General features: G+C 39.2%; 3 protein-coding genes across 17 annotated transcripts in view; 2 read left to right on the top strand and 1 right to left on the bottom strand.

Moving 5' to 3' along the window:
• Timeout (circadian regulator timeout) overlaps window positions 1-2785 on the top strand; it is a 104278-nt gene extending 101493 nt beyond the window's left edge. The window contains exons 23-28 of the mRNA XM_071789875.1: window positions 294-521; window positions 1076-1360; window positions 1426-1521; window positions 1809-1964; window positions 2137-2229; window positions 2319-2785. Of these exons, the coding sequence (XP_071645976.1) occupies window positions 294-521; window positions 1076-1360; window positions 1426-1521; window positions 1809-1964; window positions 2137-2229; window positions 2319-2542 (1082 nt within the window). The 3' untranslated portion in view covers window positions 2543-2785. The remainder of the gene's footprint in view (window positions 1-293; window positions 522-1075; window positions 1361-1425; window positions 1522-1808; window positions 1965-2136; window positions 2230-2318) is intronic.
• Window positions 2786-5315: 2530 nt separating this feature from the next.
• On the bottom strand, window positions 5316-8862 carry LOC139820005 (odorant receptor 4-like). 8 transcript variants are annotated; one of them, XM_071789881.1, is made up of 9 exons: window positions 8675-8827; window positions 7627-8055; window positions 7257-7307; window positions 6914-7169; window positions 6760-6837; window positions 6439-6550; window positions 6209-6316; window positions 5882-6082; window positions 5316-5516 (listed from the first exon to the last, which is right to left on the bottom strand). In XM_071789881.1, the coding sequence occupies exons 1-9, from the start codon at window positions 8775-8777 to the stop codon at window positions 5460-5462; spliced, it is 1395 nt and encodes a 464-aa protein (XP_071645982.1). In that variant the 5' UTR covers window positions 8778-8827; the 3' UTR covers window positions 5316-5459. The 8 variants fall into 8 exon arrangements, with proteins under 8 accessions (XP_071645982.1, XP_071645983.1, XP_071645984.1 ...); XM_071789882.1 differs by having other exon boundaries at window positions 7257-7292; XM_071789883.1 differs by having other exon boundaries at window positions 6914-7307; window positions 8731-8862.
• Window positions 8863-9152: 290 nt separating this feature from the next.
• Window positions 9153-16920, top strand: part of LOC139820018 (EGFR adapter protein) — a 111684-nt gene continuing 103916 nt past the window's right edge. For 2 of the 8 annotated variants that reach the window (XM_071789925.1, XM_071789921.1), the window contains exons 1-2: window positions 14748-16501; window positions 16662-16703. Coding sequence is in view for 3 of the 8 variants with exons in the window: in XM_071789913.1 (XP_071646014.1) it covers window positions 16642-16703 (62 nt within the window). In the remaining 5 variants the exon portion in view is untranslated. The other 6 variants (XM_071789920.1, XM_071789917.1, XM_071789924.1 and 3 more) reach the window with 6 other exon arrangements.

The following is a 16920-nucleotide window of genomic DNA, read 5'->3' as shown; positions in this document are numbered from 1 at the left end:
ATGATTTAAACACGATAGACGCGAAGATTCAAGATAAATAATTTTAGATCGTGTGGGATTATTCAGATTTATCTCGTATTTTTGTATAAAAATTAGAAAAAAAAGATAGCTTAAATTTAGTGTTATAGATTTTATACGTTCTTGAATATATATTATATACGAGATTTATTTAATGTTATATAAAACATCTCGCGTATACATACACGCGCGACATTGCACGGCGCGCTTTATACACGCTGATGAACGCTCCGCTCGAGAAAGGTTCACATCGTTTCCATGCATTGTGCGCAAAGGTAAATCGTCGTGGGAAACGCAAGCTGCCAGTAATTCTGACGGGAACGAAAGTTCAGCCACCGACGACGAAGACGGCGAAGAAACTCGAAAATCCTCGAAGCGCGGCGGCGCGCCCCGGCGAAGCGAGGAGCCGACGAAAAAGAAGCAACGGAACAGGCGGAAGCTACCGACGATCGTTTATACGGATGCACAATTATCCGGTCTCTTGAAGGACGTCATCGACAGGGGTAAGTATCGCTGCCCTCTCACGCCGGCTCATCCTCCACTCCAACGTGCATCCGCGTTTTTGTGATTAATGAAAGCTTACTTGTCGCGAGAGTACGGCGCGTGCAACGTATCCCTCGTTTCCTTCACGCAGGATAAATGTTCTCCTTGCCGGAGAAAAGGGAGGACGGCGATGATTTGCAGAAGCCATTATGCGGAGAAAAAAGAGATGACTTGTCGGAAAAACGGCTTCTCAAGTCACTGTTTGGAGTATGTCACGCGGCGGGTCTCGCGAATCCTGCAAAAAAGAAGTTTGTTTTTAGGAGATCAATCTAATTCAGTTACGCGAATCCATCCGTCATTTATGCAAATATAATACAGTAATTGATTACAATATTTATAAAGTCCAAAAGAATTTCAAAAGTATTTCGTCCTCTCTCGAGACATTACTCGATTACCATGAAAGTAACCGAACAAAAAACGCGTAATTAACTCTAATCGTAAAAATGACCCAGTAAAGAAAATTAATTAATTTGGAAAATCTCTTGGGGGGGGAAAAAATGTCACGTTAAATCAGACATGAGAGAGGCGTTGGAATGGATCAAGGAATCCCTGCAAGACGTTCTGGACGATCGTGATGAGGAGAGCTCGGAGGGCATACCCCTGGTGCCGCTGACAGATTACTCGGCGTCCGCGATGGATTCACCGAGTTTTCAAAAGCTTCTTCACGCCATGGGATTTGTGCCACCGGCTGATGCCCAGGAATCTTATTGGCGCATCCCGGCGAATATGCTTACAGCCACGCTTCAGAAACGTTACAAACTCATCGAAGACGCTTTAGTCGGTGAATTCATTGTCGAGGGTAAGTGAATTAGCAAATACGGGTATAAAGTCCAAATGGTGATTATTTACGAAAGTTTATTATAGAAACGCGTAAAGATTCCGAGATTGATGAAAGGGTGGACGACAGTGAAGACGATACCAACGTGTTCGAGAATGTGAAAAAATTCTTTGCGCCCAGAGGTCAGTGCAATTAGATTTTTTTATATAGTAATTTTATCGGAAGAAAATATGTAACGTTATAATTTTGCATGTTATCGCGAAATATTTTCAGAGCCTCCTGAAAGACAATTATTATTGATACATTGAAATTAAAATTTATGAGTTATTTCTTTGCGGATATTAACTAAAATTCCAAAAGTCCTTTTAAATTGAGATTTATTATGCAGCCTATATTAAAATATACGATTTCTTATTTTCGTACATATAATGCATAGAAATCTATCAAAATATATATAATATTTTTTTAGAACCGGAACCGTCGACTTCCGGACAGTCGGAACGATCTACTAAAATTCAGTTATCACAAAAATCCAAAATATTATTGACATTAAACGAAGAAAGTGATGAAGCAGAAGCTATAGAAGAAAAGGATGAAACGGAATTCCCAGTAAAAGCGCACAAAGGTATTAATTAATTCAGTTATTCTAATGAACAAGGGACACAAAATAACATTTTCTCGCCCTCTGTTATTCGAGCCAGCAAACTGTTTCCTTATCGCAAGTTTACCGACAAATAAATTTATCGAGTTAAATTTTTCACAATATTAATAGCATTCGCAATAACATAAAATTTTAGAAAGCACAGGCAACGTGAGAAACCGAGTAAGGATACTCAACGACTCCTCCGAATCGGAAATGGAAATTGAAAGGGACGTCGATGATAAGAACGGTCAGTAACATATGCTGATAAAAAATAGGAATCGATGGATCCTTTTTGTTGGTCTCGCATTAACCGTAAATTTCCATACCATTTTACAGACGACGTAAAGAGAGATAGAGCTGATTCTTCATCTGATACGGATAAACCGTCCACTAAGAAACGTCGATTACTCGATAGTGACGAAGAGGCAGAACCACTAAGAAATGATTATACCGAGGCAAATGGCGCACCTGTAATAATTAGCGATGATGAAGAATCATTGCCTAACGTGCGATCTGAGCGACCTACATCTCGCATAATAATCAGCGACGATGAAGATTAAGAGGATGCGTTTATATTTCAGATGTTTAAAATTTGTTATTCCAAATGTTTAAAATATTCTTAAGCATTTAAAATGTTGCAGTATATCAAAACATTTTTTTTTCTTAACTCGAATAATAACTAAAGCAAAAATTAAATTAAAACACATTTTATCGAGTATTCTTCTATGATAAATATGCTTTGCTGAGATTGAATTTTATATAATAAAAAGGTCGAAATAAATATTCAGTTTTAGCGGTGAAAATTTCATAATTAACATAATTATGCTCTATTTTAAGAAACATAGATTTATTTATAAATTCAATCAATTTCAAGAAAAAATATCATTGCTCAAACGTTGTTAGCTTCCGTTGGGAAGACGATGTTCGAGAGGCTTACAGGCATCGGCTTTATCCGCGAGCGCTTGTACCGGAGTTTACACATTAGGCATTGTAGCTTCATCAAAGTCCCACGCGTTTCCCGTCGCAATTCGCGATACGCCCTTACGGACAATCGGTGGCACCCTGGCATACACTTCAGGGTGCCAAGAAAAACAGTTCCCGAAAGGCGTCCACATTTCGCCAAGTAACGACGAAGAGAACATGCGAGCGCGGCGGTGCCGGCTGGCGAACGTGTCTCCGGCGGCGTCACCGCCACCGGCTGTGGGGTCATCGAGCTTGGTCACGTGACCACCCGGGCACTTCCGCGCCGGGCTTGCAGTCCCGCGTCGCGCGCGATCAACCTCCTCGTTCACGTACTCCCCGGGTCGGCGGTTGGTCAATGCGGCTGACTTTACGTCTTTTGATGGGCAGGTGAGGAGTCTTGGCGAGTGTTAACGATACGTACGTGTGCATCGAGACGTAATCGCGCGACGAAAGACCGGCTCTCGCCTTTTTCGATGCCCACCTTCGACGGCTAACGACGACGCCACGGACCGCGGACCCAGCACGCGGAACGACGCGTAATGTCGCCGCAAGGACTGCGCGACTCGCCGATATACGATCAGGGAATCATACCGGGCCAAGAATCGCGAAAAACGCCTAGCCGCGAAATATCTAGTCGCGAATATATCGTTACGTATGACAAGATACGAAGCCTTGTATAAATTTACATGCATGATTAATCAATCGCTATTCAATAATGAAAGACGTTGAATTGTCTCTGTTCCTTTATTTCTCTCTCTATTTCTAATTCTTATATTACTTTATTATTTTATTTTACATTGTTTTATCGCGTTATCATTTTTATATATTTTTTATTATTTTACTACTTATTATTATTTCTTGTTTTATCTAAATCTAAATCATTTAAGTAATATATCTGTATTTAATAATAAAAAGAAAACAAAATTATTCCCACTCCTTTATTTTTCTCTGTATGTCTGATTCTTATATCTTATCTTATATATTGTGTGTGTATTTTATCTTAAAATACTATAACGTTTTTTATCATATTCTTATTGTTACTTTATTATTTATTATTTTATTCTTTTGTTTTCTTTATTTTATGTATAAGATATACGAATCCATTTCTTTTCTTATTTTTATTGATTCGGGCAACACTATTGTTATAAAATATGAAATTGAATTTCACCACGAGTAGTATTGATGCTATCTGCCGGTAGCTGACAAACGGTAAATAGAGTCTAGCGTCTGACTGCGGGCAGCCGTATCTACACTATCTACTTACGCTCGAGCGAGGCACATCTACGGCGGTAACTAGAGATCGCCGATCGTCAACCCGTCATCTTCGTCACTATAGAACGACCAGATTCCAGAAGGGTGACCACGTGCATTCTAATCTCAACTTTCGGATGCCAGGCGCGCATGACGCAGCGGGAAGTGAGCCGCCGCGGCGAGTCCACTCGTGGAATCCAAGCTGCCTCGTCAGGACACGTAGCTGCCGTGATAAGATAGCATGCGAAAGAGTTAGTAGACCGCAGCCAACGTGATTCTCATGGTCCCCTGGTAGAAGCGCGGGCTTCTTATACGGTTGTAGGTGGATGGCATCTCCTCTCTCTTTGTGGACGGTATCCCCACTCTATCGGGGGGAATCCCTTCCATTCGTACTCTTTCCTCTCACCGCATATCCCATCCCTACTTTTAGCCAGGCACGATGTGATGAAACGGCGAGAAATGACTTTTAAGAACCAACAGGAGTCTGGCGTACAATGAAGCTCTATTAGTCTAAAACGAATATGTATACTTCAGTATTAAATAATCTCTTTTACATTTCTGAATAATAAAAAATTGCTGAAATTAATTTCCTTTGTAATTATAATATACTTGAAATAGAAGTCGGCTATTCGAACATCTAAACAATCAGTTGTTAGTAATTTATCAATATCAATGTCTTCATAATTTTATGTCTAGAAAAAGTTTACAGAGTCATTTAAATCTCAATTAACTTTAATACTTATGAGAATAATCGTATATATTACTATAATAATAATAAACATCTAAAATAGTATTAAAAATAAATAAAATAAGAGATCTCTAAAATATTTTTTAAAGAAATAGATACATTTTATAATTTTATATCAAGAAACATTTGCATTTCTTTTAGATTATTTAGATAATCGGCTTTCTAATCTGTATTTGTATACATATTAATTATGCGAATCATCTGTCGGTTGTGTATCGCTGTATTATTAGGAAAGTATAAATACATGCAAGCTTTTGTCACAGTTGACTACTAATCTCATGTGAGCAACGTTCAATCATGGACTCGTACGATAAAAAAAAAGCTTTATTTTTTATGTAAGGAAATTTTTTTTGATAGACGTATGTAGAGAATTATGCGGAATATATCATCTTTAATCAATTACAATACACACATTTCACTTCAACTGTTACTATCAGACAATATTTTGTTACTATCAGACACGCTCTTATATATTTTAAGAACAAAGACATGTAGACGGATTAATTTTAATTTATTCATTTAGATGCCATCGTACGCAACATTAGAGAATTTGACATTGCCACACTCATTATCTGTAATATAAAATTTATATTTTTTATTTAAAAAATGAATAAATCCTGCGACAAATTTTTCTATTATTTAGATAAACACGCAAATTACAATTGTAATTCTCACATTCAGATTTATACTTAATTTTTATAAAAATACTTTGTGCGAAAATATAATTTAATAAAAATATATTATAATGTTCATTAACAGGAAAAAACGTTTGTTTGCATAACATGTACCATAGTATGTATAATAATGCAAAAAGAAAACGAATGTTAAGAGAACGCCATATATAATTGCGTTTTATACAGTTAAATATACAATTTCAGTAATAAAATAAGATAATTAAATATATAAATGTATAAAAGTTATGTATAACGTTGCTTACGACTCTAAAAGTTTCCATTGAAAGGACGTAAAATGGACCGCCGGTTAAAACAATCGGTCTCTGCGCTTGCATCATAATGATTTGCACTGTTCGACCAATATTACAATGTTTTATCTGTTTTCCGGAAACAACATATGTTTTTTTTTTTAAATCTACAAGCTCCCATCTGCAAGAATACACTGAATGTGCTATTTGCAAGCCCTAGAATGATACAAAAGTCGAAATTAATGTAATTGTATTTAATAATTGTGGATTGGCGTTTTTTACTGTATATTGTTTTCGTTTGAAAGTTCTTAAAAGTAAAAAACTGACATAAACAAAACTAACCAAATATTCGATTTGAGTGGCACAGAAACAGAAAGCGAACAATTCAAAGGCGGACAATAAAAAGTATTCCAGCAGAGCCAATAACTTCATGATAGATTCTATGTCAATCTGTCGAGATGCAAATTTTGTAGTTTAATAATTCGAATGCCAGCACTGAGTGTACAGAGTATTCAGTTCATGAAATTAGCGCATATTGCCGAAGACCGAAGATCTTATAGAATAATTCGTACCGCAATTTTAATTACTGATGCCTCGAACGAGATTAAACAGAGAATAGATAACGTGTCGACACATTGCAGGAACATTGCTGGACCGGTAAAGGTTTGCAACATTTTTAAAAATCTAGAAATATACATATTTCTTAAATACGATCAATTTAAATGCGATTAACAAAAGATTATTTCAGAATTGTGATATGCAAAATTGACCATTAGAGCTATTGGATTCACGAGATATTACATCACTCTCTCTTCGTAATGTATATATAGATATAGCAATTACATATAACTACATTATAATTCCGCTACATAATGATCTAGTGAAAATGTTACTTTAAAATCTCTGTGTGACAATCCACGCATTTCTTTAACTTGTCCTCGAGAATGAACGTGGTTTCTGAACATGGCACGCTGTAATTTTCCAAAAATATCTTATTTCCATGATTAAACGAGCTTATCTTAAAATAATCGATAACATAAATCATACTTATCAAAATTTATTTTTATCGGTATTATGGCGTTGATATATTGAAGTTGCATGCAGATGACTATCAGCATGGTGACGTAAAAAGCGTCGTAACAAAGAGTTCCAAGCGCAGAAGATATTGCGGCGAGTACCTGCATGAGATACAGGCAAGCGTAATTGTAAGTATCGTCGATGTTCACCGGATACCACGCGATATACGGAAAAATTCTTTTTTTTAATGTGCGATTAATCGAGTTTATCTGGTCGGGTGCCATTCCTAGGAAAAATGGATTGACACTCCAATGTAGAACGCCGTAAATGCAAGAGACTCCCCACCACCACGTAAAGAGATTGGAATATTTACGCGCGTGTTCCATTTCGTTTCTATATATTCGATGTCCTGATATAAAAAGATCTTTGTTACGTTATAATCTCAATATACCGAAATAGTAATTTCAAATATTAATAACTCATGAAAGAAGCTATATTTATATATAATATTGAAGAACCGGGATTGCATTTCTGAAGTTTGCGCGGAAAATTATCTCGTAAATATTCATTAACTTTGAAGCATGAAAAGTCGTGCAATGCAACGTAATTAATAACACAATCTCGTTTTACTTTCGTCTAATAGGAAAGTGATTTAAAATATCACCTTCCGCGATATATATTTTAAAAGTTTTATAATGAAATCACAAATAAGTTACACTGACGACAATAAATAATTCATGTACCTTCGTCGCTCTTATCGATCCTTTGACAAAGTACGTGACATTTTTCCAACTTCATCACGAGGTCGACGATTTTTCTATTTTTCCATATACAGTAACACCATTTTGTCAAGGCCGTACAATGCAAACTGATTACTCCGATGACGCTAGCAAATAATTTCAAATTGATGTTCATCGTAAGCATCAGTATTTCCGCGAGCAGGAGTAGGAAGAGTGCCGATATGAAGATAATCGTCGTTCCCGTTAAAAGCAACATTTTAAGTAGCGAAAACGACTCGATGGGCCATATACGGGTGTATCCAAGTATTCGGAGTAAGTACGCGATATAATGCTGTAAAGAGTCTAAAAATATCGCGTCTTCTCTCCACGCCTTAGCGTTCTCGCTCTTGCGATTCATGTTCGGAGATAGAAGAGGGGTGGGCGGAGCCATACCTGAAAAAATCGAAACGAGAACCATCCTTCGCGTAAGAATGCGTGTCCGGCTGCGGTCCGCTGCGGTTCATTCACGTGAAAAGACACGACGGTTTCGCGCAAGTACGCGAACGACATAATGCGACTCTTGTTTCGCATATTCCCCGGATACATGTACACCGGACAATTACGTACGTTACGTCAGACGACCTAAGACTCACGTATATGTACGTACACGGTCCAGCTCACGGTCTCACGAAGCGGTAGATTGTGCAAGCGGCGAGCACGTTCGTGTGATCGGCAAACAGAAGATAAAGGCTGCCGTTTATGCTCGTAGTAAAAGTATTTTGTCGCGAGAAAATTATCACGGCTGAACTCGTCGTGCGTAATAACGATAAGATTTACTTTACAGTTTTTTTTTTTCGAGTTTCTGGCAAACAGCTGAATTACGATGCACTCTGGTTTTACGATTCTTACGTATAATATTATCAATGTAATGATATAAATATCTGACTGTTGTATTACGTAATTACGTGACATTAATGACATATATTAATTTAAATTTTCGAAAAGTTTTACTGAATAATATTTCCCTGTGCGTGGTGTTATTATATTACTCTGATATTTTAAGTATTGTTACAATGCAACGTGAGACTGAGAGATGTACAACGTTTCGGACACTTGAACGACTCGTACAGTATTAATCCTCTGTTCATACGCGAATGGATACTCTGTAGGCACATAACTCGCGCTTCGTGCACGCGTATAGGCAATTTTCGTTCTGCACGTTGTATTTAAAGGACAGACAAACTTGCCCCGAAGTTTCCGGGATCGTGAGATATTCCTGGCGACCGCGACGCGCGTATCCGCCCACCCGGACTTCGGTCATGATTTATGCAGGCAAATAAATGTCGCCGTCATATCATTACTGTCATTAGACGTTCGTTTGAAATGCAAATGACATTTGCATCGAATATACTCTCCAATTAAGTGTCCGCGTAAACTTTTCCCGTGGTCCGGGCAGTCGTGGGAAGTTCGCGTGTGCTTTGAAATATAGATGCCCGCCGTAGGACCGAACGTGAAATTTAACTTGATATCTAATTACACGCTCTCTCGAGTCACCACCGCGGAAGCAAGATCATCGGTTTCCCTCTGTGCACGCGTGTTTGTGAGTGGGTGGCTGGGGCGAGCCGGGGTGACTCCCCGGTTAATCTTCGGGCCCTACAGCTTGCTCCGTTTCCGCTCGCTATGGCAGTATCGCGTCATCTGTATCGGCCGTTGCATCCGAAAAGACGGAATCGTGTAATCGCGTAATCGTGTTTCGCTCTCAAATCTAACTGAAATCTGCCGCTGACACGTTCGCGAGGATTTTTTGCAGTTATCGACGCGCGCCCTCGATTTGTATCTCATCGTCAGCGAGCGAGAACGTCCACGGGGAAAACATCGGAGCCGGTTATTTAATCCCCTAGTGCACGGATGCGATCTGTAACGAAGATTACAGAAATGTAATTAGTGCTCTTGTAGATTACAGAAATGTAATTTCGAGAGATGCAAGTCAAATATTTTGTAGAAAGGTCGTTTGTATCTAAGTGAAAACCTATATGTCGTGAAACCTTTTTTCAATCAAGTTCTCTTGATCGACAAATTCTAAAGAATATTCAAAGATGGAATTTCAATCGCACGAAAGGATTAAACAGATTTCTTTGTCGTAATTTTAAAATGTATCGCAATGTTTAAATTCGCTTAAAATGAATAAGTCTCTGCGTATACCACACCGACTCCATTCACTTCCCTTTCTACTGGGGCCAATCTTACTCGTGTTGGTGCTTGAGCGCGCGTTCGTGCTGGTAGCACGTGGATTCGTATGAATGCAAGCGGAGCGTGGAGCGGTCGGGCCGAGTTTTCGGAAGTATCGAACGGGTTCCGTGTCTCACTCCGGGTCCCTTCCCCTGTCCCCGTGCTCTCCTTGCGTCCCGTTGGTCCCGGAGAACTCTACTTTGGTGATAGTATCCTGCCGCCCGTGTTGTCCGACGCGTTGCCGAATTTTGGCAATGATTGATGGCTATTAAGGACCGGGCCAAACCCGCTCCGCCTGTTCCGCGCGCCGTGCCCTCCGCGCCGCGTACATTTGCTATATTTGCGAGATCGCAATTGAAGCAAAAATAGCGCACGAAACATCAGGGCTGGACCAACGTTTCGTCAGCGCCCGCGGGGAATATCCGTTTCAGACTCGGTTTCAGAAGTCAGCTACGAAGATGTAACACATTTTTCTGGACGCCAGATATTTGGAAAACTTGGAAAATTTTTGCACACGAGCAAAAGATAGAGGCGCGTCAAGCACATAAAAATTACATTGAAATTATACGAGGTTTCGAAAATGGACGATCCGACATAAAACATATTTTTATACGAACGTTTTAGATCTTTTATTACAAATTGTGTTGTACAGGTTGCGTTGCACCAGTTTCAATTTTTTTTTTTATTTCAGAACTCCGATGGGATTCGACGCTTCCTCTTTTTCGCTATCGCGCATACGAGCTTGGAGCTTGAAAGCTACGAGTTGCAAAACGCGATCGGCGTATATATTCATCCTCGTGTAATCAAATCAAGCGCGCCGATCGCGATCTCGCTTTCAGAGGAGACGTCGTCGCGTCCGGTGGGCGCACCACGATGGGATTGCAGTTTGACGAAGGGCTCGAAGGGGCGGACGAAGGGAAAGATCGATGGTCGCCGGCAGGAGAGGCGAGCGTCGATGAAAAGGTCAAAGGTTTCAGGTGTGTTTGCGCTTCGCGCACGGCTGGTACAGGTACAGCCTCTTCCGCGGCTCTGCTCGCCGTTGCAACAGCAACATACATGACTCTTTATTAACAACAATTAACATTTGGTCCATTGTTCATACAAGGATATCTCTCATTGACGACGCGCGACACTGCCTGGGCTGCCGCGCGCGGTTGAAATAACTCACTATCCCTCATCTCTCGCTTGACGCGATTGTGAAATGCCATCAACGGAATCGAGCCGAATCAGTATAAATTTGCAAAATTACCGCAATGGTAAAGTATTTTCGTTGTAAAATAAGCAACGGCGTCGGCTACTTATATGACTTTGCGTGTCAACGAATACTCTTGTAGCCTTTATTATGCGGTAATAATACATCGTAAATGGAGGATGAAATTGATAACTTGCAAGGCAATGAAAGGAGAAATGAATGCTATAAAGTAATTAATTTATTTGGCGTATAGAAGGCATTATTCTTTGCTGCACACGTCTAATATCTTACTTTGCATTTTATAAAACTCTCATTAAAACATTAATGCTTATAATTGCACAACTTGAAATACATTTAAATGAGATGATTAGCAAAAGCGCCTTTATTAAAGCTTAATTGCACTTTCAATCATCATAATGAGCAGTAAACGCATCCGCAGCGATGTAACAATGCAATCGTATTCATTATTAAATATTTTTAATTGGCAGTCATTATTGACCATCTCTTGTCTCTCTTTGGCCAAATTCCTTTTCTATCTCGTTGTGATATTGAATGGACGGGGCTCTCTCGGATCCGTTCGGCTCAGCGTATTTACCATAAATGACCAATTGCCAGTTCATGGTGAGTTGGGGCAGTGAGCGCGCCGGAATATCGAATGTGTCGCAAACGGCCCGCTGATAAGGTTCGCGGATAGCAGGCGAGCATACGCGCCAGCAAGATAATGAACGCTGCTAAGTAATCGCAGGCTAGCCGCGCGAGCTCGGGTCGCGCTCTCGGCCTCGGCCACCGTGAACCAGCTTGCCCATCGTGTTCCCCCGTTCCAAAGATTTACCAGTCTCCGGTTATGTTTGATGCACTATTATGTTTTCGATTACGGTAGGTTAGTTGCATCGGTAACGTCATCGTTGTCGTCAGCAACGCGCCGCCGATATACGTCAAAGCTGGCGAGACATATGTAATTGCTCGTCACGCGTAAGTATCGTCATCGACGCTCGTCAAGCTTACCTATCACATCACGAAGAGATAGCACCGGTTTTTTTCTCCCGCTTCGATCATGCGTTTCTGGCGCGGACAGTAATTAATATCTGCCGAATATTACACGCGGAATGCTAAATTGACTTTCAAGGAGCTCTAGAATGCTGCGGGGTCGTTTTTCTCTAGATGTTCGGACTTTTCCTTCTAATCGTTCTGTATAGCGTATAATGTAGTATATGTATACGATATTGTTAATAGATATTTAAAACAAATGTAATGTTAGGTAAGATAATCTTCAATTCTTGGATCTTAAAAAACATGTAACTCTTATTATTATTATTATTATTATTATCATTATTATTATTATTATTATTATTATTATTATTATTATTATTATTATTTTATAAATATATTGAATTTTGGCACAGACACAAGAATGGTAATCTTATTTGAATTCGTATTTTTATTCCAGATGCTGGTATTTGATGACGATAATGGTATTTAATACGATATCGGCGTTATATTATTAATAATGATGGATAATGAAGGATGTTCTTACGCCGACTGAATGGTCATTCAGCTGGTAATGATCGGTCGGATACATATTGCACACACAGACGGTACATCGAGTGCAGATAAATTGTGGTTGGCAAAAGATAGGAAGCTGGTAAAGTCGACGTGAAGGATATTTTTGTAGCAGCGAAGCAGAAGTGGTAGAAGCTGGCTTCGCCAAACTTCTATGCATATGATTATTGTAATGTCGGTCGCGTACACAAGCACGCATGAATAAATTCCAATTAAACAATGTAACTCTTAGCGGATTATACATATGCGCAAGGCAGTTTTTAAATTAAATTTAAAAGTCAAATTAAATTCTACGGGCGTGTACCTTGGTGTTTTTTTAAAGAACTTATAATTTTGTTAGGACTTTTAGAGAAGAATTTATGTGCACATTTTGTTTCCAGAAAAATTTCAGTATATTTTAAATATATAAAATTAAATATAAAATTCCTCACGTATACTTTAAAAACTAATACTTAAAAAATAGAATAATGCATATTCTTGGAGATTAATTAAAGTCGAAAATTCTAATACGAAAATAATGTAACTCGCTAATTATAAGCAGTTGACGATGGAGACAATGGAGAAAAATTTGTTCAGAATCATAAAAACTACAAAACATATCTCAGAGTGGAGCAATTTGACCGGGGTACTTTTCTATAAGAAATGTGCGGGGTTCTTTGCCAATGTGTAACGATCGAACCAAAAATTTTGAACTATGGACGTTTTTATTTACCAAACCTAGAAATTTGACACATTCACTCGCAGCTTTTTTTCCGTTTTTCAGTCTGGTTCAGTCAGTTTACGATTTTCATTAAATTCTTGCTTAGCCACGTCTTTATTAGTCACTACAGTCTATGTCGCACATAAATTAGTCAGTTAATTAAATTGATGTGATAATTTCTACTGTTTCGGCAATTTTGTATCGCCCGATTCGTAAAATCACGATCTTTTAAGGCGACCTTATTTATCTGTAGAAATCAAAAGAGAGATCTATAGTTGTAAAGCCTTTCTTGTCGTAACATCACCAGGTAGTAAGTTGCATGATTTTTTATTTGTTACATTGCATCGCTTTTTCTTTTTATTTCTTTTTTCTTATTTAGCTTTATAGATTCAATCTTCACTCTCATCTCAGATAACTCACCTAATTTTTTTCACTCAAATTCTCTACTGCTTGTTCTTCTACTTACTGCTCTCCTACTCTTCAATACCATACCCTCTTCGAGTAATCGATAGATTCTCTTTCTCTTTTTCACCTTCCTTTAGAGAATTCGCTGATGACTCACCTAATTTTTCTCACTCATGTTCTCTGTTTATTCTTTCCACTTTCTGCTTTCCTACTCTCCCATCATTACTGTCTGTATAAGGTTGGTCGATATATTCGATGGCCTCTCTTTCTCTTTTTCACCTTCCTTTGAAAGGTTTGCCGATTTATTCGGTGATTCTTTCTTCCTTTCTCGCCCTTTTTTAGAGGTACCCTAGACATATTCGGTGGGTTCTATTTGAGAGACATCTCCATTCACTTTCTGTTTCTTGCGTCCGTATTATCCTTTTTTTCTCCCCGATCCTCTTTTTGCCAATTTGAAAATCTTAACGAGTAAAAAGCAAAAATGGGCTATGAGAGTCAATGGCAGCGCGTTCAGCAGACACAACTGTTGAGTTCGTCTTATCAACACTCTACGTTGATTGGTTGGTTCTAAAATTAAGAGCCACGCACGTTCGATTGCTACTGAACGGCTTGGTCTGCTGAACGCGACCATATCACAGTTATTAGTGCATCAGAATATGTTATGTGTATTGTATACGTTGCCCCAATTTGAGCGCGAGTATTGATCCCCTTCGATCTAGGATCTTTCGCGCAGCATCGCTATTATAGCGACGGCGCACGAGCTTACATAGGCAGCTTGCGATTGCTATATAGTTAATCATTTACTTAAAAATCCTAATCTTGTAAATTAATTCCTTTTTCTTCCATTCTCGATGTATTCAAAATTTAAGCAACTCGTTTATTATCTTTACAGGCTATCGTTTGCGGGCCCTAAATGCAACCGACGCGCCGCTGGATAGAATATTCGACGTATCTACGTTTTATAAAACGTTATATGTTTGAAAGCGGCAGTGATGGTTGGCGTACGTTTCGGCTGTACTTTGAGCTATCTTCAGAAATTCGGTAATAAATAAATTAAAATTATTAAATCATCACAAAAGTTCTCCGAAAAGTATAAAGTGAGTATTTAAAAATTGTAAGTACGTAGACAGCGTCAAGAGGAAAAAACCAGAAAAATTCTGTTATTATTCATATTCCGTAAAATATTTGGACTATAGAAATGAAAATTGAGTTCAGGGACATGTTTATTTTGCGTGTCGTTGCGAGTTACGACCGTTGCATTCCGCGAAGCCCCCCCCCCCGCCGCCCCGCCTCACGCCACGCGCCGCGCACCGCCGACCTTGCTTTCATTCGCATAGCGACGCTCGACGAAGTACGTAATAGCCGCGCGAGCCGCTCCGTGCTCCGTGTTATTTTGCATTAGCCCTCCAAACTGCTCCAAAGCACGATCGCAGCGAGTATGAGGTATCGAGCGTGATCACTCTATACGATTAATTAGTAATTATGAACGCGCTGTTAACTACGCTGTAATTATAACGATCATCGAAACGTCGATGTTCGTCGACGCGTAAGTATCTCGCGCGATCTGAAGGCGTGAATCGGAACGACAAGAGGAGCCATAAATATTTTATTACGGTATATTACGATATTTACGGGCAGTAACTGTTTCTCGGGATTGATACTTGATTTCGTATCGCGCTTTTATATTTCTCCGTCGAATTTGCCTATCATTTTCAGGGAGGGATTAAGAGGTCAAATGATTTCGAGGCGATGATATATTAATGATTAATGTGAGACGTAAGATACAGATTATTTTTAGCGTGCAGCACACATTATTTCGCTAGTTGAATATTTCGTGGCGGCGTGATATTATTTGTCGCCTACGGCAAAGTACGATCAGAGAGAAGCCTGAGAGAGTAGGCCATCCCGGCCTTTTTCGTGGGACCGTCGAAAGCCTCTGTATATTACCGCCAGTACATCCATTTTTTATTGCTTCTCTCAGGCTTCTCTCTGGTACGGTATATAAGCAGCCGATTGTTCGCGTCGTTCGCGAAAGGGGTTAGGCGGGAAGCGGGAGCGAATATGGCGGCGGTGTCGTCATCAAGCAGCTCCGTGCAATCTCGCGTTGCTCCTCGAAATGTAATTGCGGCCAAAGGAGACGCCAAACGCTATTGTGCGATTATCAGCATGCGCGAATTAATTTCCGCGAATAACGAATCGTTATCGAGGCGCTTTCTATTTATCGAAGTAGACATATTTCGGTTTCATGTTTAATTAATCTTTTTAATGGCGATTTGAAATGACTGCGAAAGTGCGAAGTGGAATGCGAAAATCGATATCGATGGCGTTAATTATGAGGTGCTGCCATCTGCCGCCAATAGAACGAGACAGAATGGACAGACGGGGATATCTTTCGGGATAAAACGCGTCGAACACGAAGCTCATTATTGTCGCAGCGACGGAACTACTCCGGAGTATATCGGCATTGATGACAGATGAAACTTTCCCGGGCATACCAGGTTAATAGATATATCGGTTATTTGTTTAAATTTTTGTTTGCAATTACTACTCATCGTTTGTAATTAGTCCCTCGCGGTGAATCGCTAATCGTCGTACACGTCGACCGAATCATAGCTCGTTGCGCGCGATCGTACTTCCTCGAGTTATTCTGTCGCAAAATCGCGTGCGATTGTCGTCGAAAGTGCTATGCGAAGTATCGCGCGTAATTAACTGTGTTTTTGCGAGTGTGTTTTGTGCGCGGGTGTGTAAAACGAAGAAACCTGAGAGGAGGACGAGGCCTAGGAGGCATCGGGCGACGGCGGAGCAACCATGAGGTAATTCACTTTTCATTCATTACGTAGATCCGAAAATTATGTAATTTTTTTCGTTAAATGTTTTTCTTTAAAAATTAATAAATTAATAATTATATTTTAAATACATAGAGATAGTAATTATTTTGATATAATTTTGATATATGTTATTTGTATTTTACAGATCAACGTTCATACTGTACCTCCGCTGCTGCGCGTCGTACTGGTGAGTGTTAAATTATTTTATTTTAATTTTGATTTAATGGACTTTGTGAGAAAAATGTTCAATCAGATGTGTAGACGATGCGTATGTAAAATATGGAATATATTGGAAAATAATCGAAGAATTAAATTTGTTGTTTCTTCATAGTTACAGACTTAAATTTTTAATAACAACAGTTACAGAAATAAAGTATTTTTTATTATCTATTCTTATAAATTGT

The sequence above is a fragment of the Temnothorax longispinosus genome, chromosome 10, assembly GCF_030848805.1.
Source record: "Temnothorax longispinosus isolate EJ_2023e chromosome 10, Tlon_JGU_v1, whole genome shotgun sequence".
In the NCBI taxonomy this organism is placed as follows: Eukaryota; Metazoa; Arthropoda; class Insecta; order Hymenoptera; family Formicidae; genus Temnothorax; species Temnothorax longispinosus.
Note: the sequence above shows the minus strand (reverse complement) of the source record. Positions and strands in the feature narration are given on the sequence as shown.

Bases quoted from the DNA above. Each gene is read 5' to 3' on its own strand.
- LOC139820005 (XM_071789878.1), bottom strand. From the start codon at position 8,777: ATGTGCCTACAGAGTATCCATTCGCGTATGAACAGAGGATTAATACTG. The intron at 8,056-8,674 runs GTAACAATACTT...CGATTTTTTCAG, and splicing joins TCTCAGTCTCACGTTGCATT to GTATGGCTCCGCCCACCCCT. The intron at 7,308-7,626 runs GTACATGAATTA...AACGTAACAAAG, and splicing joins GATCGATAAGAGCGACGAAG to ATCTTTTTATATCAGGACAT.